General features: G+C 35.9%; 1 protein-coding gene across 1 annotated transcript in view; it reads right to left on the reverse strand.

Annotated features, from left to right (window-relative positions):
- SLCO6A1 (solute carrier organic anion transporter family member 6A1) overlaps positions 1 to 26928 on the reverse strand; it is a 110335-nt gene that overhangs the window by 39508 nt on the left and 43899 nt on the right. The window contains exons 7-8 of the mRNA XM_024121918.1: positions 23694 to 23838; positions 17147 to 17342 (exon numbers count right to left, since the gene is read on the reverse strand). Of these exons, the coding sequence (XP_023977686.1) occupies positions 17147 to 17342; positions 23694 to 23838 (341 nt within the window). The remainder of the gene's footprint in view (positions 1 to 17146; positions 17343 to 23693; positions 23839 to 26928) is intronic.

Raw genomic sequence — 26928 nt, forward strand, 5'->3', positions numbered from 1 at the left:
ATTTAATTTTTGATAGTTTGATTAATATGTGTCTTGGTGTGTTTCTCCTTGGATTTATCCTGTATGGGACTCTCTGTGCTTCCTGGACTTGATTAACTATTTCCTTTCCCATATTAGGGAAGTTTTCATCTCTAATCTCTTCAAATATTTTCTCAGTCTCTTTCATTTTCTCTTCTTCTGGGACCCCTATAATTCGAATATTGGTGTGTTTAATATTGTCCCAGAGGTCTCTGAGACTGTCCTCAATTCTTTTCATTCTTTTTTCTTTATTCTGCTCTGCAGTATTTATTTCCACTATTTTATCTTCCAGGTCACTTATCCGTTCTTTTGTCTCAGTTATTCTGCTGTTGATTCCTTCTAGAGAATTTTTAATATCATTTATTGTGCTGTTCATGATTGTTTGCTCTTTAGTTCTTCTAAATCCTTGTTAAACGTTTCTTGTATTTTCTCTATTCTATTTCCAGAATTGTGAATTATCTTTACTACCATTTTTCTGAATTCTTTTTCAGGTACAGTGCCTATTTCCTCTTCATTTGTTAGGTCTGGTGGTTTTTACATTGCTCCTTCATCTGCTGTGTGTTTCTTTGTCTTCTCATTTTGCTTAACTTACTGTGTTTGGGGTCTCCTTTTCACAGGCTGCAGGTTCGTAGTTCCCATTGTTTTTCGTGTCTTCTCCCAGTGGCTAAGGTTGGTTCAGTGGGTTGTGTAGGCTTCCTCATTGAGGGGACTAGTGTCTTTGTTCTGGTGGATGAGGCTGGATCTTGTCTTTCTGGTGGGAAGGTCCACGTCTGGTGGTGTGTTTTGGGGTGTCTGTGACCTTATTATGATTTCAGGCAGCCTCTCTGCTAATGGATGGTGTTGTGTTCCTGTCTTGTTAGTTGTTTGGCATAGGGTGTCCAGCAGTGTAGCTTGCTGGTCGTTGAGTGGAGCTGGGCCTTGGCATTGAGATGGAGATATCTGGGAGATTTTTGCCATTTGATATTACATGGAGCTGGGAGGTCTCTGGTCAACTAATGTCTTGAACTTGGCTCTCCCACCTCAGAGGCAAAGCCCTGACGCCTGGCTGGAGCACCAAGGGCGTGTCATCCACATGGCTCAGAATAAAAAGCAGAAAGAAAGAAAGAAAAAATAAAATTAAAAAGTCATTAAAATAAAAAACAAAAAATAATTATTAAAAAAAATTATTTTAAGTAATTTATAAAAAAGAAAGAACATCCAAACCAAAAAACAAATCCACCAATGATAACAAGCACTGAAAGCTATACTAAAAAAAAAAAAGAAAGGAAAAAAAAAGGACAGAACCCTAGGACAAATGATAAAAGCAAAGCTATACAGGCAAAATCACACACAGAAGCATACACATACACCCTCACAAAATGAGAAAAAGGGAAACAAATTATATATATATATTGTTGCTCCCAAAGTCCACCTCCTCACTTTGGGATGATTCGTTGTCTATTCAGGTATTCCACAGATGCAGGGTACATCAAGTTGACTGTGGAGATTTCATCCGCTGCTCCCGAGGCTGCTGGGAGAGATTTCCCTTTCTCTTCTTTGTTTGCATAGCTCCTGGGATTCAGCTTTGGGTTTGGCCCTGCCTCTGCGTGTAGGTCACCTGAGGGCGTCTGTTCTTTGCTCAGACAGGACGTGGTTAAAGGAGCAGCTGATTAGGGGGCTCTGGCTTACTCAGGATGGGGTGAGGGACGGGTAGGGAATGCAGGGCGAGCCTGTGGCAGCCGAGGCCAGCATGACGTTGCACCAGCCTGAGGAGCGCCATCTGTTTTCCCAGGGAAGTTGCCCCTGGATCACAGGACCCTGGCAGTAGCAGGCTGCACAGGCTCCAGTGAGGGGAGGTGTGGATAGTGACCTGTGCTTGCACACAGGCTTCTTGGTGGCTGCAGCAGCAGCCTTAGTGTCTCACGCCCATCTCTGGGGTGCGCGCTGATAGCCACAGCTCGCGCCCATCTCTGGAGCTCCTTTTAGCAGCGCTCTTAATGTCCTGTCCTCGCACACCAGGAAACAAAGAGGCAAGAAAAAGCCTCTTGCCTCTTTGGCAGCTCCAGACCTTTTCCCGGACTCCCTCCAGGCTAGCTGTGGTGCACTAGCCCCCTTCAGGGTGTGTTCACGCAGCCAACCCCAGTCCTCTCCCTGGGATCCGACTGAAGCCTGAGCCTCAGCTCCCAGTCCTGGCCCTCCCTGGCAGGTGAGCAGACAAGCCTCTCGGGCTGATGAATGCTGGTCGGCACCGATCCTCTGTGCTGGAGTCTCTCCGCTTTGCCCTCCGCACCCCTGTTGCTGCGCTCTCCTCCGTGGCTCCAAAGCTTCCCCCCTCTGCCACCCACAGTCTCCACCCGCGCAGGGGCTTTCTACTTCACAGCTCCCTCCCACTGGTACAGGTCCCATCCCTATTCTTTTGTCTCTGTTTTTTTCTTTTGCCCTACCAGGTACATGGGGAGTTTCTTGCCTTTTGGGAGGTCTGAGGTCTTCTGCCAGCGTTCAGTTCTGTAGGAGTTATTCCACATGTACATGTATTTCTGATGTATTTGTGGGCAGAAAGGTGATCTCCATGTCTTCTTCTTCTGCCATCTTGAAGCTCCTCCCTGGGGGTTGTTTTTATAGGTGTTTGTTTTTTTTTTCCTTTTTCTTCCTCTGTTCTCTTCCCTTATGATTTGATGACTATCTTTAATGTTATGTCTCGATTCCTTTTTTTTCTCAGTGTGTAACTAATAGATTTTTGATTTGTAGTTACCGTGAGGTAGGTACACACACACACACAATCATTTTAAGTTATTTATCTAAGTTCAAACACATTTTAACAATCCCACATTTTTGCTCCACCCACGTTTCCTGTTTTTGACCTAGTTTACATATTTTTGTGTATCCTTGAACTACTAATTGTAGATAGATATAATTTTACTACTTTTGTCTTTTAGTCTTCCTACTAACTTTATATGGGGTTGATTTACTGTCTTTCCTTCATATTGCTGTTACCAATGAGCTTTTTCCTTCTATAATTTTCATGTTTCTAGTAATGGCCTTTTCTTTTTCAGTCAGAGAAGTCCTTTTAATATTTCTTGTAAAGCTGGCTTGGTTGTGCTGAAGAATTTTAGCTTTTGCTTATCTAACTTTTTATCTCTCCATCAAATCTGAATAAAAGGCTTGCTTGGTAGAATATTCTTGTTTGTAAGCTTTTTCCCTTTCATCACTTTAAATACATTATGACACTCCCTTCTGGACTACAGAGTTTCTGCTGAAAAGTCAGTTGATAGCCTTATGGGAATTAACAATAGTATTTTTAATATTGATTTATGCATTTGTAGTTAGCATATAGAAATACCATAGATTATTGTAGGTTGATTTGATCTTACAAACTTGCTAAACTCATTTTATTAGTTATTGTGTTTTTTGGATTTTCTACAGAGACAATGGTGTTGACTTCAAAGAAACACAGTTTTGCTTCTACTTTTGCGATTGTAATGCCTTTTGTTTATTTTTCTTACATTATTGTATGGCTAGAACCTTTAGAACAATGTTAATATAGAAATATTAAAAACAGATATCCTTGTATTCCTGGTTAGTCAATGTTTCATCATCTTAGTCTGCTCAAGCAACTATAATAAAATATCATAGATTGCGTGGCTTAAACAACAGACATTTATTTCTCACTGTTCTGGAAGCTATGTCCAGGTCAAGGTGCAGGCAGCTTTGGTGCCTGGTGTGGGCTGTCTTCCTGGATTGCAGAACATCACCTTCTCATTGTTATCCTCACACAGTCGATAGAGGGAAAGCTTTGGTCTCTTCCTCTTCTTAGAAGGACATTAATCCCATCATGGGGTGTCCACCCTCATGATCTTACCTAACCCTAATTATCTCTTAAAGGCTCCATCTCATAATACTATCATATTGAGGATTAGGGCTTCAACATATGAATCTGGAAGGAGGGGGAAACACAAACATTCAGTCTATAATCATCACTAAGTATGATGTTAGCTGTATATTTTCATAGAATCCCTTCCATTATTAATTTTCCACTTGATCAGGAATAGATGTTGCACTTTATCAAGCATTTTTGACATCTATTGAGATTATAAATTTTTTTCATTTTTAGTTTATTAATATGGTAGATTATGTATCAATCAATTTTCAACTATTAAACTATCCTTGCATCTCTATATGAATCTTGTTTGATCATAATTTAGTTTCCTTTTAATATACTATTGGATTCCATTTATTAACGTACTGTTAAGAATTTTTGCATCTATACTCATGAGTGATATAGGTCTATAGTTTTCCTTTCTTACAATACCTTTGTCTGGTTTTGAGATCAGGATAATGCAGGTCTCATAGAATGAGTTAGGGAGTATCCATTCCTTTTCAATTTTCTAGAAGAATTTGTGTAAGAACAGATATTTGTAAAATGTTTGGTAGAATTCCCCAGTGAAACCATTTGGGCCTGGAGTTTTCTTTGTGGGAAAGTGTTTAACTACAAATTTGATTTATTTGCTAGATACAAAAATTAGCTATATTTTCTTAAGTGAGTTTTTTGTCTTTCAAAGGTTTTTACCCATTTCATGGTAGTTGTTAAACTTATGGGCACAAAGTTGTTCATAATATTAACCTATTACCTTTTTATATGAGTAGAACATATACTAACAACAGATCTCTAACTCCTGATTTTGGTAATCTTCTCTCTGTAGTGGTTTAGCAATTTCATCAATTTTCTCAAAATAACACCTGCAATTTTACTGATTTTCTCTATTGTTTTTCTCATTTCTACTCCACTCATTTCTGTTCTGATCTCAATTGCATGCTTTGCTCTACTTAATTTACAATCAGTCTGCTTTGATGTTTACAGTTTTTTAGGGTAGAAACAAATGTCACTGGTTTGAGACTTTTTTCTTTTCTAATACAGACTTTTAATGCCATACATTTTGCCTTACATACAGCTTTAACAGCATCCCACAAATTTTTTAATGTGTGTTTACATTTTCATTCACTTCAAAATATTTTACAATTTCCCTTTAGGAGAAATTATTTGACCCAAAGTTTATGTAGAAGGTTTTTTCAGTTTCCAGATATCTGGGGCTTTTTCAGAAATATTTTTTTATTAATTTATTTCTAATTTAATTCCATCTTGGTCAGAAATTTTACTTCCATTTTATTATTTGATCCTTTAAATTTACTGAGTTTCGTTTCATAGAATATGGTCTATTTTGGTAAGTATTTTAAGCATTCTTGAAAAGAAAGCATATTTCGCTGTTACATGAAATGCTCTACAAATGTCAATTAGGTCAAGTTGGTTGACAGTGTTATTCAAATCTTTTTTATCATCACTGTTTTTTTCTTCCCCTACTTCTACTAAGAGAGGAATACTGAAATAGCTGACTACACTTGTGAATTTCTACATTTCTCCTTGCAGTGTATAAGTTTTTGCTCCACATATTTTAAAGTTCATTAGGTTCAGAATCATTTAGGATTGTTATTAATTTTTGATGAATTGGCCAATTTATAGTACATAATGACATTATTTTTTCCTGCTAATATTGTTTGCTCTCAAATCTACTTGGTCACTGATATCGGCTTTCTTTCGACTACTGTTAACATGTTATATCTTTCCCATCCTTTTACACATAATCTACTTGTGTCTGTATTTGAAGTGCATTTCTTTCATGCAGCTTATAGTCTTGCTTTTTCAACATTAAACTGCAGATTATCTGCCTTTTAACTGACATACTACAGCCATTTGCATTTAATGTGATTACTAATGTGGTTAGGTTTGAATATAGCCTCTTTCTATTTGTTTTCTATTTATCTTAGCTCTTCTTTGTTCTCTTTTTCCACTTTTCTGCCTACTTTGAGATCAAACAGTTTTGGAAAATTCTATTTTAACTCCTGTGTTGGCTTATTAGCTATGACTCATTGTTTTTTAGTGGTTGCTTCAGGGTTTACACTATACATTTTGACTTAATACAGACTACCAACGTATGATATGATAGCACTTCATGTAAACCCATATTACATGTTAATCTGTTTTAAACAATTGTTTTTAAAGAGATTTAAATTTAAAAAAATGATTTACCTATATAGTTACAATTTCCTTTGCTCTTCTTTGCTTTGTGTAGTTCATATTTTCATCTGGTATTTTTTTTAATGTCCTTTATTGTAAAATTATCCAGTTCAAATCATGCATTGCATTATTTATTTATTTACGGCCACACTGCATGGCATGCGGAATCTTAGTTCCCCAGACCAGGTATCAAACCCATGACCCCTACATTGGAAGTGTGGAGTCTTAATCACTGGACCACCAGGGAAGTCCCTCATCTGGTATTATTTTATTTCAGCTTGAAAGACTTCCTTTAACACTTCATGTAGTGTAAGTTTGTTTGTAAACTTAAGTGCAAGTTTACATTTTTAATATCTAAAATTTCTCCTTCATTTTTGATAGATATTCTGATTTTGTGTAGAATTACAGGTTGACTTTTTTTTCTTTCAGTACTTTAAAAACATTGTTCCACCCTCTTCTTACCTGTATTGCTTTTGATGTAAAATCAACTGTTACCCTTATCTTTGGTCTTTCATATTTAAGGTATGTTTTCCACCTCTCACTACTTTTAAGATTTTCACTTTACACTTATTTTGAGCAATTTGATTATTATGTACCATGATGTAATTTTTCTCGTGTTTCTTGTACTTAATGTTTGTCTGATTTTTTTTTAAGTCTGTAGATTTATAGGTCACATGAAATTTTAATGTTTTGGACATCATTTCTTCAGATATTTTTCTTTTCCCAAGCTCCTTCCTCTGGGGACTTCAACCATATAAGCACCTTCACATATAGCACCTGAAGTTGTCCAACTCAGTGATGCTTTTTTCATTTTTATTAATTCTCTTTTCTGTTTTCTGTTGGATGGTTTTTATTGCTATTGATTTCAAGTTCACTAGTCTTCTGCAATGTCTAATCTATCATTAATCTCATAGAGAGTATTTTCCTCACAAATTCTAGTCTTTATTTCTATATGTTCAATTTGGGTTTTTTAAATTGTCTTCTACTTAACTTTTTTAACATGTGGATTACTGGTATAATAGTCCTGTTAACATTCTTCCCTGATAATTTTAACATACACATCAGTTATGGGTTTGTTTTTTTTTTCTTTTTTTTTTAACATCTTTATTGGAGTATAACTGTTTTACAATAGTGTGTTAGTTTCTCCTTTACAACAAAGTGAATCAGTTATACATATACATATGTTCCCATATCTCTATGGGTTTGTTTTGATGAACTGAGTTTTGCTCCTCATTATGGGTTGTGTTTTTCTGCTGATTTGAATTTCTTATAATTTTTAATGGATATTAGGCCTTGTAAATTTCACCATCTTGGAAACTAAATATTTTTGTATTTAGATAAATAAGCTTTGTTCTGGAATGCAGCTAATTTACCGGTAAATGTTTTATCTTTTTGGCCTCTTATTTCCAAGACTTGATAGGTAGAGCCAGAGTAGTGCTCAGTTTAGAGCTAATTATTACCCACTACTGTGGCAAGATCCTTCTGTATACTGTGTGCTCTGTGAGTTTTGAAGTTTTCCAGTCTGATCAGAACAGGTACTAATCCCAACCATGTGTGAGTGGTGAGTACTGTTTCCTTTGATTTTTTTAATACCTTAGACTCAGGTACTTTCCTCACATATATGCTAATTAATACTCTGCTTTACATTTTAGAGCAATCCTCTGCAGATATGTCTTCTGGTACACTATCCTATGAACTCTAGCTGTATTGGTTTCTCTGGACTCTCAGTTCAAACGCCTCAACTCAGGGAGTCTGCCAGAATCTGTCTGGTTCCCCCTCCCTGTACCATGACCTCAAAACCCTCTTAAGGCAGTAAGCTGGAGGAATTATAAGGCTCACCTTAAATGTTTCCCACCTCTCATGTATCACTGTCCTTCACTGACTGACTCCTCTGTCATGAAAACCACTGTTTCAATTTTTGGTTGTTTTTTATAGTAGGGAAATGTGTTATTCCATCTTGGCTAAAAGTGGAAGTCCAGAAAACTTTCAAAATATAAATTTAGAATGAAATCAAAGGGTCTTACTTTGCATTATTAATAATTTGAAAAAGTGGCTGTACTTCAAAATCATTTTTAAGATTACCATTTTTCATTTAGAAACTATATATTTGAACCAATACAGGTAGCATAAACTAATTCTGGATAAAGTGAATGAACTTATTGAAAGAAGGTCTAAGAGCTCATAGAATGAGTAAGAAGCCTCAAAAAGTAGATTCTGAAAACCATCAAGAACCCAAAAAAAGGCAAGCAAGATTACATTATAGGACTAATCTTCTTAGCAAGATGTCCCCCATACCCCCACCCCCAGGACTTGATGCACTGCAGTACTCAGTTTTGCATTGGAGGCTGCAGGTAATCTCTGACTGACCATGGGCTTTTTTGTTACTTTCTCAAAAAATCAAAATCTTAAGGGAGCAGTCCAATCATATGAGCCTAACTCATATACTTGTTGATGTAAGGAAGATGAGAAAACTAGTATTTATCTCCCCTTGGTTGATTTAGATGGAGGCAAGGCCCTGACTTACATGTACACTGAATGAGCCCCAAAAGAAAAGATGATGAATGTTAGGCACCAAAAAGACTAATTTTTTATATATTGTTGCATTTAACTTGCTAACATTTTCTTGAGACTATTGCATCTAAGTTTATGAGAGATACTGTTCTGTATGATCCATTTTTTTTGTATTGTCTTTGGCTTTGCTATCAAAATAACACTGGCCTCATCAACCAAGTTAGGAAGTATTCTCTCCTCTTCTACTTTCTAGAAGATATTGTGTAGAATCATTGTTAATTCTTTAAATATTTGGTAGAATTCTCCAGTGAAATCATCTGGGCCAGAATATGTTTGGGGGGTACTTTATAAACTGTGGATTCAATTTATTTAATAATTCCTTTTATAACAATTCAAATTATCTCTTTCATATTGGGTGAGTTTTTTCAGTTTTCAAGGATTAGTCCATATTAGCTGTCAATTTTTTTAAAATTTATTTTATTTTTATTTATTATCTTTGGCTGTGTTGGGTCTTCGTTGCTGTGCACGGGCTTTCTCCAGTTGCGGCGAGCAGGGGCCACTCCTCACTGCGGTGCGCAGGCCTCCCACTGCGGTGGCCTCCGCTGTTGCGGAGCACGGGCTCTAGGGAGTGCAGACTTCAGTAGTTGTGGTGCGTGGGCTCAGCAGTTGTGGCTCGCGGGCTCCAGAGCACAGGCTCAGCAGCTGTGGCGCATGGGCCCAGTTGCTCCGTGGCATGTGGGATCTTCCCAGACCAGGGATCAAACCCGTGTCCCCTGCACTGGCAGGTGGATTCCCAACCACTGCACCACCAGGGAAGCCCCTACCTGTCAAATTTATGTGTGTGGAGTTATTTTTGGTAGTCCCTTATTATTCTTTAAATATCTCTGGGGACAGTTACTGCCTGTTTCATTCCTGATAATGGTAATTTGTGTTCTCTGCTTTTTTCTGTGTTAATCTTGCTAGGGATGTGTCAGTTTTATTGATCTTTCAAAGAACCAGGTTTTTGTTTGATTGATTTCTGCTTGTATCTTTATTATTTGCTTCCTTCTGCTTCTTTTGGGTTTATTTTGCTCTTAAATTCTTGGGGTGGGAGCTTAGATTATTTATACTTTTCCTATTTTTGATTTTATGCATTTAGTACTATAAATTTCCCTCTCAATACTGTTTTAGTTTTGCCTCACAATTGTGATACGTGGTATTTTCATTTTCATTCAGGTCAATGTATTTTCTATTGATTTCTCTTCAGACTTCCTCTTTGACCTACAGATTATTTAGAAGTATGTTATTCAGTTTCCAAGTGTTGGATCAAACCCGTGTCCCCTGCACTGGCAGGTGGATTCCCAACCACTGCACCACCAGGGAAGCCCCTACCTGTCAAATTTATGTGTGTGGAGTTATTTTTGGTAGTCCCTTATTATTCTTTAAATATCTCTGGGGACAGTTACTGCCTGTTTCATTCCTGATAATGGTAATTTGTGTTCTCTGCTTTTTTCTGTGTTAATCTTGCTAGGGATGTGTCAGTTTTATTGATCTTTCAAAGAACCAGGTTTTTGTTTGATTGATTTCTGCTTGTATCTTTATTATTTGCTTCCTTCTGCTTCTTTTGGGTTTATTTTGCTCTTAAATTCTTGGGGTGGGAGCTTAGATTATTTATACTTTTCCTATTTTTGATTTTATGCATTTAGTACTATAAATTTCCCTCTCAATACTGTTTTAGTTTTGCCTCACAATTGTGATACGTGGTATTTTCATTTTCATTCAGGTCAATGTATTTTCTATTGATTTCTCTTCAGACTTCCTCTTTGACCTACAGATTATTTAGAAGTATGTTATTCAGTTTCCAAGTGTTTAGAGATTGTCTCATTACTTTTCTGTTTTGATTATAGTTTGATTCCGCTGTGGTAGAAAACACAGTCTGTATAGTTTCAGTCTTTTATACTTTTCAGGTCTGTTTTATAACCCAAAATATGGCTTATTTTGGTGAATAATCCATTTGTATTAAAAAAGAATAGGTATTCTGCTATTGTTGACTGAAGTGTTCCATAAATATAAATTAGTTCAAGTTGATTGTGTTATTCAGTACTTCTTTAACTCCCTTGAGAGGGTAGTAATAAAGTTTCTAAGTATATTTTTGAATTTACCTTCTTTTTCTTTCAGCTTTACTAGTTTTTCCCTCTTAGATCTTGAGTCTCTGTTGTTAGCTGCATACACAAGTAGAATTGTTTATTCTTTGTAAATTGACCATTTCATAATTTGTAATATCTCTTTATCCCTGTAATTTTGTTGATTCTGAAGTCTGACATTACTATATTTCAGCTTTCTTCTGTTTAGCGTTTATATAATTTTTTCATCTTTTTACTTTTAAACTACATGTCATTATTTATTGTAGGTTTCACATAGACTGAATTTAGCTTGGGATTACTTTTTAAAATAATCTGACAATTGCTGCCTTTGAATAGGTAGGTTTAGATTAGGGATCAATGAATATTTTCTGTAAGGGGCCAGATAGCAAATATTTAGGCTTTACAAACCTTGTACTGTCTGTTGTATATTCGCAGGCATCTGGGAGCTGACTGTGAGCCTCCCCAGAGACTGGGGAAGACATCAGACACCACCTTGCCTTCTCACTCCAGCCCACTATGAATGGCAAGTCTTCCTGGAAGGAGCATGGACATATGTCTGGCACCCCAGCTTTTGTGACTGCTGCCCAAGGAACAGGTCCCTGGATCACTTGGCTCTGATAGCCAGTGGGGCTTGTATTCATGAGTCCCAAAGGACTGTAAACAAAAAAGCAGTTATTAATGGGCACAGGGGGACTCCACTTGCAGCTATACACTCAGGCTTAGTACAGAGGGAGCAGACAAAAAAAGCCCATCTCCCAGTTTCTCTCTAAAAGCATCCTAACTACGTATTTTCCCCTCTACTGCCGGACGATCTGGCTTCCAATCTGCCTGTACCTAGGTGCTGGCTGCAGTTCTCCCCTTTGGGACACTGACAGGTCTTGGCACACCCTCAACTACTGGGGGCCACTAAAAACAAAGAAGACAGCCTGAACAATCACAAAGATTTGATAGACAACCAAGAACTCAGGCCTGGTTGATCAATAAGGCTTATCTAGTCATTATAATTATAGACAATGTTATTGTTATAGATAAAGTTCACCTAGTTATTATAGTTATAAAAATAAATATAACTACAATAATTTGTTTATAGATACACAAGGTAAAAAGATATAAATTTTAACATTAAAAACATAAAATGCAGGAGGAAAGAAAAATGTAGAGCTTTAGTATGCATTTGAGGTTAAGCTGTTATCACCTTAAAATAGACTGTTATAAATATGTTTTGGGCTTCCCTGGTGGCGCAGTGGTTGCGCGTCCGCCTGCCGATGCAGGGGAACCGGGTTCGCGCCCCGGTCTGGGAGGATCCCACGTGCCGTGGAGCGGCTGTGCCCGTGGGCCATGGCCGCTGGGCCTGCGCGTCCTGAAGCCTGTGCTCCGCAACGGACCTTAAAATAGACTGTTATAAATATGTTTTATATAAGCCTCATGGTAACCACAAAACAAAAACCTATAGAAAATACACAAAAGATAATGAGAACGGAATCTAAGCACTAAAGAAAATCATCAAATCACAAAGGAACAGCAAGAGAAGCAGGAAACACAGGAACAACAAAATAGCCAGGAAACAATTAACAAAACGGCAGTAAGTACAGACCTGTCAATAATCACTTTAAATGTAAATAGACTAAATTTCCCAATTAAAAGACACAGAATATCTGAATGGATTAAAAAAACAAGCCCCATATATATTTATATATGTATATGTATATATATGCCCCATAAAAGAGACTCACTTCAGATGTAAGGACACACAGACTGAAAGTAAAGCGATGTTAAAATATATTACATAGAAATGGAAACCAAAAGAAAGCTGGGATAGCTATACTTATAACAGACAAAACAGACTTTAAAACAAAGACTGCAAGAAGAGACAAAAAAAGTCATTTTATAATGAGAAGGGATCAATCCAAATATTTATGCACCCAACATAGGAACACCTAAACATATGAAGCAAATATTAACAGACCTAAAGGGAGAAATAGACAGCAACACAATAATACTAGAGGACTTTGATGTCCCACTTTCAGCAATGGATAAAACAGCCAGGCAGAAAATCAATAAGGAAACATTGAACTTAAACTCCAGGTTAGAACAGACAGACTTAACAGACATTTACAGGACATTCCATCCAACAGCAGAAGAATACACGTTTCTCACGTGCACATGAAATATTCTCCAGTGTAGATCATATATTACATGACAAAACAAGTCTTCATAAATTTAAGAAGACTGGAATTTTATCAAGCATCTTTTCTGACCACAATAGTATGAAACTAGAAATCATTTACAAGAAGAGGACTGGAAAATTCACAAATATGTGAAGATTAAACAACGTACCACTAAACAACCAACTGGTCATAGAATAAATCAAAAGAGAAATGTAAAAACACCTTGAAATAAATAAAAATGAAAATATACCAAAAACTAATGGGACATAGCAAAAGCAATTCTAAGAAGTGGCTCAGCCATTATGGCAAACAGTATGAAGTTTCCTCAAAAAAACTAAAAGTATAACTACCATATGACCTAGCAATTCCACTCCTGGGTATATATCCAAAGAAAATGAAAACACTAATTCGAAAAGATACATGCACCCCAATCAATGTTCATAGCAGCATTATTTACGATTGCCAAGATATGGAAGCAACCTAAGTGCCCAGCAACAGATGAACGGATAAAGAAGATGTGGTATATATATATACACATATATATATATGTATATATATGTATGATGGAATATTACCCATAAAAAAGAATGAAATAATACCATTTGCAGCAACATGGTTGGACCTGGAGGGTATTATGCTTAGTGAAATAAGTTAAATAGAGAAAAACAAATGGCTCTATGTTATCATTTATATATGAAATCTAAAAAATAAAACAAATGAATATATATAACAAAACAGAAACAGCCTCACAGATACAGAGAACAAACTACTGGTTACCAATAAGGAGAAGGAAGAGGGGAGGGGCAAGGTAGGGGTATAGGAATGAGAGATATAAACTACTATGTATAAAATAAATAAGCAATAAAGACATATTGTATAGCACAGGGAAATGTAGCCATTATTTTATAATAATCTTAAAAGGGTTATAATCTATAAAAATATTGAATCACTATTTTGTACACCTGAAACTAATATTGTAAATCAACTAGTTTTCAGTAAAAAAAGAAATTTTAAGAAGTTCATAGCAATAAAAGCTTACACTAAGAAAAAAATAAGATCTCAAATAAACAATCTAACTACACCTCAAGGAATTAGAAAAAGAACAAGCTAAGTCCAAAATTAGTAGAAGGAAGGAAATAAGGATGAGAGCAGAAATAAATGAAATAGAGACTAATACAATAGAAAAAATCAATAAAACTAAGAGTTGTCTTTTTAAAAGATAAATAAAATAGACAAACTTTTAGCTAGACTTGCCAAGAAAAAAGAGAGGAGTCAAATAAATGAAATTATAAGAAAGCAGAGACATTACAACTGATACACTACAAATATAAAGGTCGTAAGAGACTACTATGAAGAATTATACACCAAAAATTTTTTCTTGCTTGCTTGCTTTCTTGCTTTCATCATTCATGCTCTTCTGCTTTCTCTGGATTTGAGTATTTTATGAGATTTCATTTTCTCTCATCTGTTAGCATAGCAATTATACTTTTTAAAAAACGTTTTAATGATTTTCCCTAGAATTCCCAACATACATTTTCAAGTTATTTAAGTCTACTTTCAAATAACATTATACCACTTCATTGGTAGTTCAGGTATTTATAACAAAGTATTCCCGATTCCTCCCTCCCTTTTTATAAGATGCTGTCATTTATTTCACTATCCATAAACTATAATTACTGAATACCTTAATGCCATAATGATTTTGAAGTTATCTATTATACCAATTAAAATGATAAAAATAAAAGAACATAGTCTACCTTTATTTATTCATCTCTAATGCTCTTTGTTTCATGTGAATCTACATCTAACTCATGTCATTTTTCTTTTTTCTGAAGAACTTCTTTAAACATTTCTTGCAAAGCAGATTTACTGGTGACAATTCCCTTATATTTTGTTTATCTGAGAATATCTTTATTTCTCCTTCACTTTTCAAAGATATTTTCATTGCATACAGCATTCTAAGTTGACTTTTTTTTCCAGTCCTTTAAATATTTCATTCCACTCTCATCTTGCTTGCACTGTTTGTGAAGAGAAGTCTCTTGTAAATTATCCTTGATCCTCTATAAGTTTTATTTCCTCTGACTTTTTTTCAAGACTTTGATTTTGATTCTGCAGTTTGAATATGATATGCCTACATGTAGATTTTTTTTTTAATCCTTCTTGGTGTTCTTTGAGCTTCCCAGATCTGTGGTTTGCTGTCTGTCATTAAGTATGGAAAATTCTCAGCCACTATTACTTCACCTATTTCTTCTGTTCTTTTGTCTCCTTCTTCTCTTTCTGGTGCTTCCATTACATATGTGTTACACCTTTGTAATTGCTGCACAGTTCTTGGATATTCTATTCCAGTTATTTGCATTCATTTTTCTCTTTGCTTTTCAGTTTGAAAGGTTTCCACTGACATATCTTCAAAGTCATTAATACTTTCCTCAGTTCTGTACAGTCTACTGATGAATCCATGAAAGGGACTCTTCATTTTATTATAGTGTTGTTTTGGCTTTCTAGAATTTACTTTCGATTTTTTTTCTTAGAGTTTCCATTTCTCTGCTTGCATTACCTATATTTCTTTCATCTCGTCCACTTTTTCCATTAGAGCCCTTAGAATATTAATCATAGTTATTTTATGTTCCCAGTCTGATCAATCCAAAATCATTTCTTTTACAGCTAACAACAAATGTTACTAATTATCCTTCACCTGAGACTATCTTTCTTTCATTTTCTTTCTTGAAGGATATTTTCACTGGATAATAAATTATGTGTTATCAGTTCTTTTCCTCCAGGACTAAAGATATTGTTCTACTGTTTTCTGAACCCATGGTTTCTGATGAGAAATTCACAGTTATTTGTATTACTGCACCCATAAATACTATTGTAACATTCTTATTTGATAATGCCAATATCTGGATCCCCTATGGTCTATTCTATCGTCTGTTTTATCTAAGGGTTTTTGGCCATGTCTTTGGCCTGCTGGGTATTTTTTTAAATTCAAGACCCTTGGCTACAACACTTTATAGCTTTGTAGATTATCTTTCTTTCGGAGTGTTAAGTCTGTCTTTCTGCTGCTACAGCACTGGCTGACCAAATTAATCCAATTAGAGAAAAATTAATTCCTGGCTGGGTGATAGTACTTTATTTTAGGGAGGCCCTCACTCTTAGGTCTTAACCTTACAGAGGTATCAGTTGAGAGCATGGTATTCACCACAGTTGCTCCCCAACAGCACAATCTAAAGTTGAACTCTTATCTATAGAGCATCAGAAGACTGGTGAAATTTTTCTGTTTTTTACAAGATTTCTACTTGATTTCAGCCTCTTAGCTTCATAATTCAGCAAAAGTATTGAGTGAAACCTCAACAGAGTGTTATCTCATTTGTCTACCTCTCTCCTTACTGATATCCTGTCCCACTCCATGTCCTAATTTTTGTCTCTTTAGGCTCAAAGGTCAGTCAAAAATTTGTGCCAGTTTTTTGTCATCTTACTAGATGCTTTTTGCCCAGACACTTTGCCAGAATTGCCAGCTTCTTGCCAATGTCCAGAAATAGTAAATATACTCAGGGTAAAATGCAACTGCAGAAGATTGCTTCTCCTCACAAGATTTGCCTTTCTCCAGGATTTTGGTCTTTAAATTCCTAGTTGCCTAAACAACTATCTGATGCCTTTAAACACATTTTTAAAACGTTATTCAGCTTTTCTAGGTGTTCTTAGTGGGAGCATTGGTCTGCCATAAGCCACTTCATTGTAGCTCAAGTGTAAGTCTTGTTTTCCTTACTTATTTTACTTGTTTAGTCCTTTGGTTTCCAATTCCAGTTCTGTTTCTCTTCTTTAACATCAATCTCTGCCCAGTTCTTTGAATTTTTGCATGTTTAACCTAAAGGAGACATTACTCATGCATACTTTCAGATGTCTTCAGTTCCATTCTTTGATAAGAAGGGAGACATACCAATTCAAAAACAAAGGTAAGACTGGCTTTGTACAGTTAGTATGGTCTCCTAGTTGCTACTCACTTTAATACAGATTTCTGCTTCTGGGTTCTGATTCATTTCAATATTTTTTTTTCTTTAGACTATATGAATGCATAAGCAGTTATACTATAAGCTATCATTATGATATTTCTGCCCTTAAAGTGAAATGTGAAACTATGCTTTATGTTTCTTTTACATGTTCAATAATGCCAAGAATGATATGAGCATATTAGGCTTACTGGATAAATAATTATTAATCAACTAAGAAATAAATTGTTGGGATTAGATGTAAAAATCTCATATATATAAAATTATATTTACCCGCCATAATCTTCAGTGATCCCAGCAAATGGTATTGAATCACAGTGAACAAAAATTACAAATGCAAGCAGTACAAGTGTTACAGCAGATGTAACCATTACAAATCTCATGAGGCCTTTACAAGACATTTGTAACTTGGAAATAATGATACCTCCCAGAATCTGGCCAAGAGCACCTCCTGGAATTAAAACAAGTCCTAAAAGAAAGGAGGAAGAGAAAACACAGTTAAAAATAGTCAGCTAAAGATAGTACAGAAAATTCATACTTTGAGGCAATCCCCTCTGCTCTAAAAATATAGCAAACATAGATTTAACTAAGAGACCGAGACAAAACTTAAAGGCATGATATTAATAAATACCTCAACAAACCCTGAACCCTAAGAGAAATACAAATTTGTGAGTGGGACTGAAGCTATAGGCCTAAAGAACCTAGAATAAGAGGCTCCACAAAATGTTTTACAGCAGTTGTGAGAAATACAATAAAAGGCATACCGGAGGAACAACATTTGAAAATTTGTAGCTAAGAATGAGAAATTTCAATAATTAAAGAAATATTAGTCCTGGGAATAAAAGTGCACTCTAAATACTGAGAAAGAGTAAAAATAAATAAATATTAAATCACATAAGGTAATAAGGTAAGGAAACTTCATAACATCAATATTAAAGTGTAAATTGTAAAAGTTGCCAGAGAGCCTGTAACTTGCAAAAGAATTATAATTATAGCTAATTTTTAAAAAGATAAAATTAATAACCTAGACCAAACACACATACACAACCCTGAGGAGTGGGGTTAGTAAACTGCAAGTGAGTAGTGAAAATTTCCTAAACCAACTGAGGGGGATAAAATGAATAAAAAATGAGTCCATTGAGAGAGGACAGAATAGTGGGGGAGGGGAAGAAGCAAAAGAGAAGTGTAATAAACAAAATGTGCAATTAAAAAGTTAAAAATTACTTAAATATGTCAGAATTTACAATGATAAATGGACAAAACTATTAGATAGAATATCAAATTTGATATTTTTAAAAAAGGAAAGCTTGAAAATAAAGCAATGAAAAAACATGTACCATGAAAATGTAGATCATGAACATGTATATACTTAATGACAATGCATAAAGTAATTATGTAAACACTGCCTAGATTTCAAGAGAATTAAAAATCTATAAACAAAGTGTTCTAACTCAACTTTCTCAGAGACACTTAGCTTACAACACTATTAAAGATATGGAAAGTATTAATTGATTTGAACAAGCAGTTATTTCAAAAGAGAAGTAAGAGCCTATGTCTACAAACTAAAAATCTCTTTTCAATAATTCATGGCTTAAGTAAAAATATGCTGTTGAGAATTTAAAATGCTTAGAACTGGGCTTCCCTGGTGGCGCAGTGGTTGAGAGTCCGCCTGCCGATGCAGGGGACGTGGGTTCGTGCCCCGGTCCGGGGAAGATCCCACATGCCGCGGAGCGGCTGGGCCCGTGAGCCATGGCCGCTGAGCCTGCGCGTCCGGAGCCTGTGCTCCGCAACGGGAGAGGCCACAACAGTGAGAGGCCTGCGTACCACAAAAAAAAAAAAAAAAAAAGTACAAATAGTGTAGTGGCAATGTTTATTAAGAAAATTGTGGGAATTGGAAGTGAATCAGAGGGTGAGCAACAAGGCTGCAGTTAAGAAGTCAAGAAGTGAACCACATTTTACCTCATAATCTCAGAAATTAAGAGCAGCAGGTATGACTGAAAGCAAGAGTGAGGTACACTTAAAAAACAAGAGGATTGGATGGCTGTCTATATAAAATGTTTGATCCCCAATTCCTATCCCTACCCACAATGCCAGAGAACCCTAGGTTTATTCAGTTTGAACACAACAACTACAGAGTTAAGAAAACCAATTACATCTGTGAGCAGAAAACTGAGAACACAACTCAGCTGAGAAAGTATTGGCTGTCAGGCTTATTGCCCTAGGCAATAAGAAAATACTGGACACTGGGAGTTCAAAAATTAAATAGCTGGGTCCTTGAAAGACTACCCTAAAAGGACACAAAACAGTTGAAAATTCAACTGCAAAGCACAGAACTTCCAATCATCTTCTTATGTAAATACTTTATTGGTGTACAGAAAAAATACACAAATCAATATTACACATTTGATGAATTTTCAAAGTGAACATAACTACATAACCACACCCAGGTAAAAAAATCAAACATTACCAGAAGGCCAGAGGCTCTTTCATGCACTTATAGGATTTTATAAAATATGAATCATAAAGTATGCATACATTATGGCTTCTTTTATTGGACATGATGTTTGAAAAATCCACCCATGTTTTTGTATATAACAATAGTTCATGCCTTCTCATTGCTGAAAAGCATTCTAGTATATGCATACAACACAACTTATTTATTCACTGTGATGTTGCAAATTGTGCTGCTACTTTAAAAATTCATGTATATGTCCTTTTGTAAATGTTTGCATTCTGTTGGGTATATTCTTAACAGAACTTATGTTGGGTATATAACTAGTTGAATTCCTGGGTCAGGGGATATGTATAGGTTCAGATTTTTATGATACTGCCAAACAGATTTATAAAATGATAAACTAATTTACATTCTCACCAGTAGTGGATAAAACGTCAATTGCTCCACATCCATGACAACATATATCTTTCTTTTTCATTTTAGCAATTCTGGTGAATGGTAATAGTATTGCATTGTGATTTTAAAACACATTTCCCTGAAAAACCACTGAAGGTGAGCACATTTTCACATGAATATTGGCCAACTGATATCATCTTTTATATAATGTCTGTTCAAGTCTTTTGTCCATCTTTATTGGATTATCTGCCTTTTTATTATTGTCAGATTTTTTACATATTCTGGACACAAACACTTTGTAGAATATTTCTATTGAAAAGATTGTTTTGCATGCATTTTCACTCTTCATGCTGACATTTGATGAACAGAATTTCTTAATTTTAATGTAATAGCACATTTTTTTCTTTATGGCTATGTAATTTGTGTCCTGTTTAATAAATCTTTGTCTTCTCCAAGCCATTATTTTCCTATGCCTTATTCTAAAAAGTTTTATTGTTTTACCATACACATTGAGATCTGCAATCCATCTAGAATTGGTGTCTATGTATGTAGTGAGGTAGAGGTCAAGATTTGTCTTTATTTAAATGTACTATAACTACTACTCTATTTATTGGGCAACAATTCTCCACGACCCTCTGATGCTGTATATCCTACAAGTAGAAGTACTGACTGCTTTTTGTTTTATATTTTCTAGGATATTTCTATAGTGAATATGCTTGGATAAGCAAGATGGATCCCCTTTTAGAGCACTTTTGTTGTGGCTTCACTATACTAATGCTGTGGCTCCAATTTCAAAATATAAAATAGGTAATTATTTTACCGATTTTAGGCTTGTACTGTATATGCTCTAAACTCCAAAAGTGATGCTGGAACACATAAATTGTTACCCTTGCTCCTCAAGTATGGTCCAACAGGAACAACATAGAATCTCAGGAGGAAAAAGGAAAGTCCCAACTCTCATTATGGACTCACATGAAGCAGAAGTAGTAAGAATTGCAGTATCTCAATTCAACAGACCTTATGTTCAGTGAAAAAAGTTACCAGGGGCTTGAGGTTTACAGTGGATTAACCACCAATTGAATTCCATTGTTCCTATAGCCCTGGATATTCCATACACTGTGATGTAACTAAATTTCTGGCACAGATCGATGGCACTGGATACACTGTCTTAGACATTGCCAAAGTCTTCTTTTGCATCCCTCCAGCACCCAAAGGAAAAGACTAATTCTCATTCATGGTACAAGGCCACAAATATACATCTGCAGTATTCCCTCAGGAGTACCTAAATTCCTCTTCCATTTAGTACAAGGGGGCAGGTCAGGATTTATTGTGACTACCACTACCCTATGATGCCCAAATCTTTCAGTGATAGATGTTATTCAGTTGGCTGTAGGGTCAGAAGCCTGACTTAATGGCTCTGACTCTGGTATTAGTACACCATCACCAGCAAGGGTGATTGATCAAGCCTAACAAAATCCAGAAGTCTGCTTATCGAGTTTTGGGCGGATTCTGCAGACAAAATCACAATGCTCTATCACTCTGGAAATTAAGGAAAAATTGTCTCCCTTCCCCCAACCAAAAGCCAGCCTAGCATCACTTTGGATTCTTGAGTATTAGAGACAGTAGCCGATTCACTTGGGCATTCTCTTTGGTCTTGTATACCAGCTAACCCACAGGCCTACACTGGATGCTAATCCGCAAGCTGTGGTATGCTCCCTACTTTGAGGTACCACAAACCTAATGACCTATTTGAGCTACAAGGCTCCATGACTGATTATTTTGTTTGCTGGAGCCTATGGAAAAGGGAGGAAGTCCCCACTCAGAAGCATCGTTGGTTGTATAGGACTCACCGACTCCCTGAAACAGGTACATTTAAAAGCAACTCTTAGCTTACTACTGACCCCTTGTCACAACCAAAGCTCTGATCCACAGAGACTTTGTGATTCTGTGGACTGATATTCTCATTTTGAGATGAACCAAAACCACTAACCATTTGACAAGCCTCACTTGTCAACTGGAATTGGTGTGTTCAAGCCATAGGGATGGGTCACAAGAGATCTTCAAACGATTAAACGATGAAAGAAACACCACCAGTATCACACAGCCCTCAGAAGACAGTGGAAATCTCTTTTAAATGCACTTACTTTTGGTTACTCAGGGAAGATTTCCAGAGGCACTACTGATACATTATTTATATGTACCCTGAGGGCAGTTATCTTTATTACTCTTAAGAGTAATCCAACTAGAAAAGGTGGTACAAAATTTGTCCCTAATTTTAGTTGAAATAATCAATGACACCTCATCCCTGGAAAGTACTCTGGTCAGCCTCAGTCACTGATCAGCATTGTTATGGATGACAGAATTGCCCAAAACTTCATCCTTGCAGGCCAGGGTAGAATATATGCAATTGCTAATGCATTCTGTTATACTTGGATTAATACCTCAGGCTAAGTGGAAAGGTCAATACGGAAACTTTAGGAGAAAGCCATCTTGCTTTCTAAGGTAGACCCTGAGGGCCAAGAAATTTGTTCAGCTGGCTTGGTCCAGGAATTTGCCAGCATGATTGAGGCCAATACTGCAAGTGTCCCTATCCTGTTCTTTGGAGTCCTGTTGATATGAGCCTTAATTAAATACTCTATGAAACAAATTGAATGGGTTTAGTCCCTATCTCTATTAATTAGATTAATCAGAGTGTCAAACAATGTGGTATACCTGTGGAAAAATCTGTCATGGCTCCTAAAACTGTGTCATGTTTGGCTTTTGGACTATATGCAGTCTGACAATGGTGTGCCCTTTATCACAAAATCTACTCAATAATAGGCTGATAGTCAATGTTTCTGCACACCTTAACATTTGTTTTTTATTTGGCCCACATGTTTTATGTTCCTTCTTTTTTTCCTTTCTTATTTTTTTAAATTATTAGTAAAAATTTTCAAATAAATATACTCATTTACTATTCTTTTACTGGTTACCTGCAAGTTACAGCATGCATCTCTGACTTTTTTTTTTTTTTTTTGTGGTATGCGGGCCTCCCTCTGCTGTGGCCTCTCCCGTTGCGGAGCACAGGCTCCGGACGCGCAGGCTCAGCGGCCATGGCTCACGGGCCCAGCCGCTCCGCGGCATGTGGGATCCTCCCAGACCGGGGCGCGAACCCGGTTCCCCTGCATCGGCAGGCGGACGCGCAACCACTGCGCCACCAGGGAAGCCCTCTGACTTTTTATAGCATAAAATAAATGATCACATTTACCATCTTTCCATTAATGCTGGAACCTTAAAAAATTTAATTCCATTTGCAACCTCTTTTGGACAGCCAATTCTCAATATCTAGTAAAATTGATGTACACAATAGCAATGCCTCTTCAATGTCTAAATATAGATCAACTTTTACAAATGTGCACAAGGAGACATGTACAAGTCTATTTGTTACTGCACTGTTTGGAAAAGTGAAAAAGTTGGGGGCAACTTCATATCCTTTTATATGATATGGATAAATAAACAGTATCCATAAAATAGAATCCCACAGCACTGTTAAAATGCACTAAATAGAGATCAACATGAATCGATGAACGTAATTTCAGATGAAAGTAACAGAAGAGTCCATACAAAATGATATATGAATTTTAGCAACAGATTGTATGCAGATAGGTACATAAGAGGTAAAAATATATAAATGTGAGAGAAGGATGAACTCTAACTTTAGAAGAGTTGTTACCTATGGGGAGGGAGGGAGAGAAATGGGATAAAGAAGAGGTACAGAAGTCTTACAAGGTTTTATGTGTTAAAAACTATTGATGCAATGATGGCAAAGTGCTCATATTTTAAAAATTTCAGCAAGCAGTACTTAGATATTTAAAGTTTAAGCAAATGCTACTACTCCTTCTACTTTCTGCTTATTTGAAATAGTTCATAAATACATATAAGAAAACTTTACATAAAAATTTCATAATGAGTACGAGTGGAAATGGCTACCTGCAAGTGTAGTTGCTTCACGGGGTGTTAATATAAACTGATTTTCTATGTATATAGGCAAAAATTCAGATGCTCCAATCATAACTAAAGATTCTGAAGCTCTGGACAGCGATAGGTACACAAACATTGGATTCTTGATCAGAATCTGAAATAGAAATGTTACATATGAATTATTTTATTTGGTTAGGTAAAGAGGAATAGATATAACCACTCGTATGTTAATGACCAATCCACAAAAAGTTTAGCTTTCTCAATCTTAACTGAAAATACATATATATGTATATAAAACTTGAAATATAAATTTAAAATTCACCAATATACACATACCATAAAAGACATGTAGTGTTTTAACCATTTTTATTTGTTATTTGATCTCCATACCACCTATAATTTTTATTTGGGGATCTGGCAGTTTGCTAGAACTGCTAGAACTAAAACATTAACTTTCAAACTAATTTCTGTATTTCCTGGATATGTATATATCTTTGAAACTTTTTTTTTTTTTTAGATGTTGGGGGTAGGAGTTTATTAATTAATTTATTTATTTTTGCTGTGTTGGGTCTTTGTTTCTGTGCGAGGGCTTTCTCCAGTTGTGGCAAGCGGGGGCCACTCTTCATCGCGGTGTGCGGGCCTCTCACTATCGCGACCTCTCTTGTTGCGGAGCACAGGCTCCAGACGCGCAGGCTCAGTAGTTGTGGCTCACGGGCCTAGTTGCTCCGCGGCATGTGGGACCCTCCCAGACCAGGGCTTGAACCCATGTTCCCTGCATTAGCAGGCAGATTCTCAACCACTGCGCCACCAGGGAAGCCCTTTGAAACTATTTAGTGGTGTTTTATATTTGTATATATTTTTTAACAAACTTAAATTTTCTTTTTCTAGCCCTAAACACAATTTCTAAAATCTAATCATTTTCTGCATATTCATCGAATTCATCTTCTGAGTGCTATTTAACATTACATAGTGTAATTCCACAATATTTTTCCACTCCCGTAGGGTTAAATGCTTAGGCTGACTTCAACTTCCTACTGGCACAAACAAGGCTACATTAAACATCCCTGTGCAACCCTTAAGGAAATAGGATAGAGTGTCTTTGGAAGTACATATCCTAGAAAGGGATTGCTAGGGCATTGGAATTTGATATACTTCATTCCATTATTTCTCCAAATCTTTTCTCCAGAATTATCAGTTTATATTTCCACCATAAAATAAGATAGTTCCATTTTCTTCATGTAGCAACTGATACTTCCTAAAATTCATCAGATCAATATTTCTGACTTCACATCCCCTTCCAGAACTTTGCTATTCTCCAAGAAAGAGGCATTAAACTTCGAAAGGGCTTTACAACTGCCTCAGCAAAGCAAGTAATGCTGCAAGACTTCTGAGGTTGGGTCATAAAAGGATAATATGACTTCTGCTGGGAACTCTCACTCTCTCAGGACTCTGGCCTTGGAACTTGGTTACCATGTTATGAGAAAGCCCAGGCCAGATGGAGAGGCGATGTGTGGGCATTCCAGCAAACAGCCAGGATCAAAGGCTAATATCTGAGTGAACAAGTCTTCAGATGACTCCATCCCCCAGACTTAGTTCACTACAACTGACCACAAGTAGAGCTGAGAAGAGTAAGCTCTGCACAAATCAAAGAATCATGAGCAAAACGGATGCTCTAGTATTTTAAGCCACTAAGTTTTGGGGAGGTTTGTCATGTAGCAATAGATAACTGGCACACCCCACATAATCACAAACACTTTAATATTGGCTGGCTTTCAAAATTTTTCCATGCTGATGAATGTATATTATTACAATGCTATATTTTCTATTTCTCTAATTTCAAATATAACTGAGCATTTCTTGATATAATTCTTAGCTATTTAGGACTGTTTTGTGTGCATGAACTGGCTATTTGTATGTTTACTAGGCTTCCTGAAATTCTTGTGTAGATTTTCCAAGAATCCCTTGTTTATTCTAAATATTAATCTCTTGTTGGATTTAGATATCTGTCGCCCACCTTTTAGCACTGTTTATAGCTTCCTTCACTGAACAGAAATCTTTGACTTAATGTAATCTAATCCATAAATTATAAGCCCACATTTGATGCTATTGGGAATCTTGCCTAACCTTTTCCTACCTCTAAGTCACAAGGTATTTCTTTCATTTTAAACATTAACTTTGTTGTTTTTTCTAGTCACATTCTATTAACCTAGAAGTCACCTTTTTGCATAATGTGAAGTAGAGAGCCAACTTCATTTTACCAGAGAACGAAGTTAAGTCATCACACCTATTGAACAATTATCCTTGAAGTGCCTCTTCTATCATATGACAAGTTCTCAGATACATTAATCTGTAGCTGTGTTCTTTATTCTGTTCCACTGGCCTATTTATCTGTACTGAGAAAATGCTACCTTTTTTTTTTCACTACTAAGGCTTTAGAGCCTGTCTTAATGTGTACTAGGATCAACACTCTTTGTTTACCTATTCATGACCTTATTCTGCCATAATAATTTTAGAATCAAATTTGTCATTTACTAAAAAAATAAAATTCTTGCCATAGTACTGATTACATCACATTGAATTCATAGATTGAGAAAGAAATCACATATATGAAAGTTGTCATTTTATCCATTAAATTGTATATCTCTCAACTTATCCTAGTCTCCTCTAATACTGTTACATAGAGTTTTAAATTTTTTCATGAAGTTCTTGAGTAGTTCTGAATTATTTATAGTTTTGTGATTACTTTTTACTTTATTATCTAATTTTAAAAATAGATATTTATGAAGTCTTATTTGAATATTTTATTTTTTAAAATTTTATATTTCTTATGTTGCACATTCAGATACTGCTCAATTAGTGGATTATACCTCTTTTATAGGTCCTTCTAGTTCACAAATGTTGATTTATTCATAATAATTATTGACAATTGAATATTAAGCACAGCCCTTATTCTAATGAAAGTTATAGCAATATTCCATGATTCTGTATGAAATGGAAGTCTGTATTAGATATAACAAGCAAAACAAGAAACAGAAAATCTGGTTTTTTTTCTTGGCTCTGCAACTGATTTTTGGAGCAACAATGAGCAAATCATAATCTCTACATATCTCATTTTCAGCAAGTTTTATGTAATAGTAGATAGAGCAATGTCCTGAGAGTAAAATACATGAGGTATTCTTAACCTCAATTCGGCCACCTGTATGTGTGTGTGTGTGTGTGTGTGTGTGTGTGTGTGTGTGTGTGT

Source organism: Physeter macrocephalus, chromosome 8 (genome assembly GCF_002837175.3).
Source record: "Physeter macrocephalus isolate SW-GA chromosome 8, ASM283717v5, whole genome shotgun sequence".
In the NCBI taxonomy this organism is placed as follows: Eukaryota; Metazoa; Chordata; class Mammalia; order Artiodactyla; family Physeteridae; genus Physeter; species Physeter macrocephalus.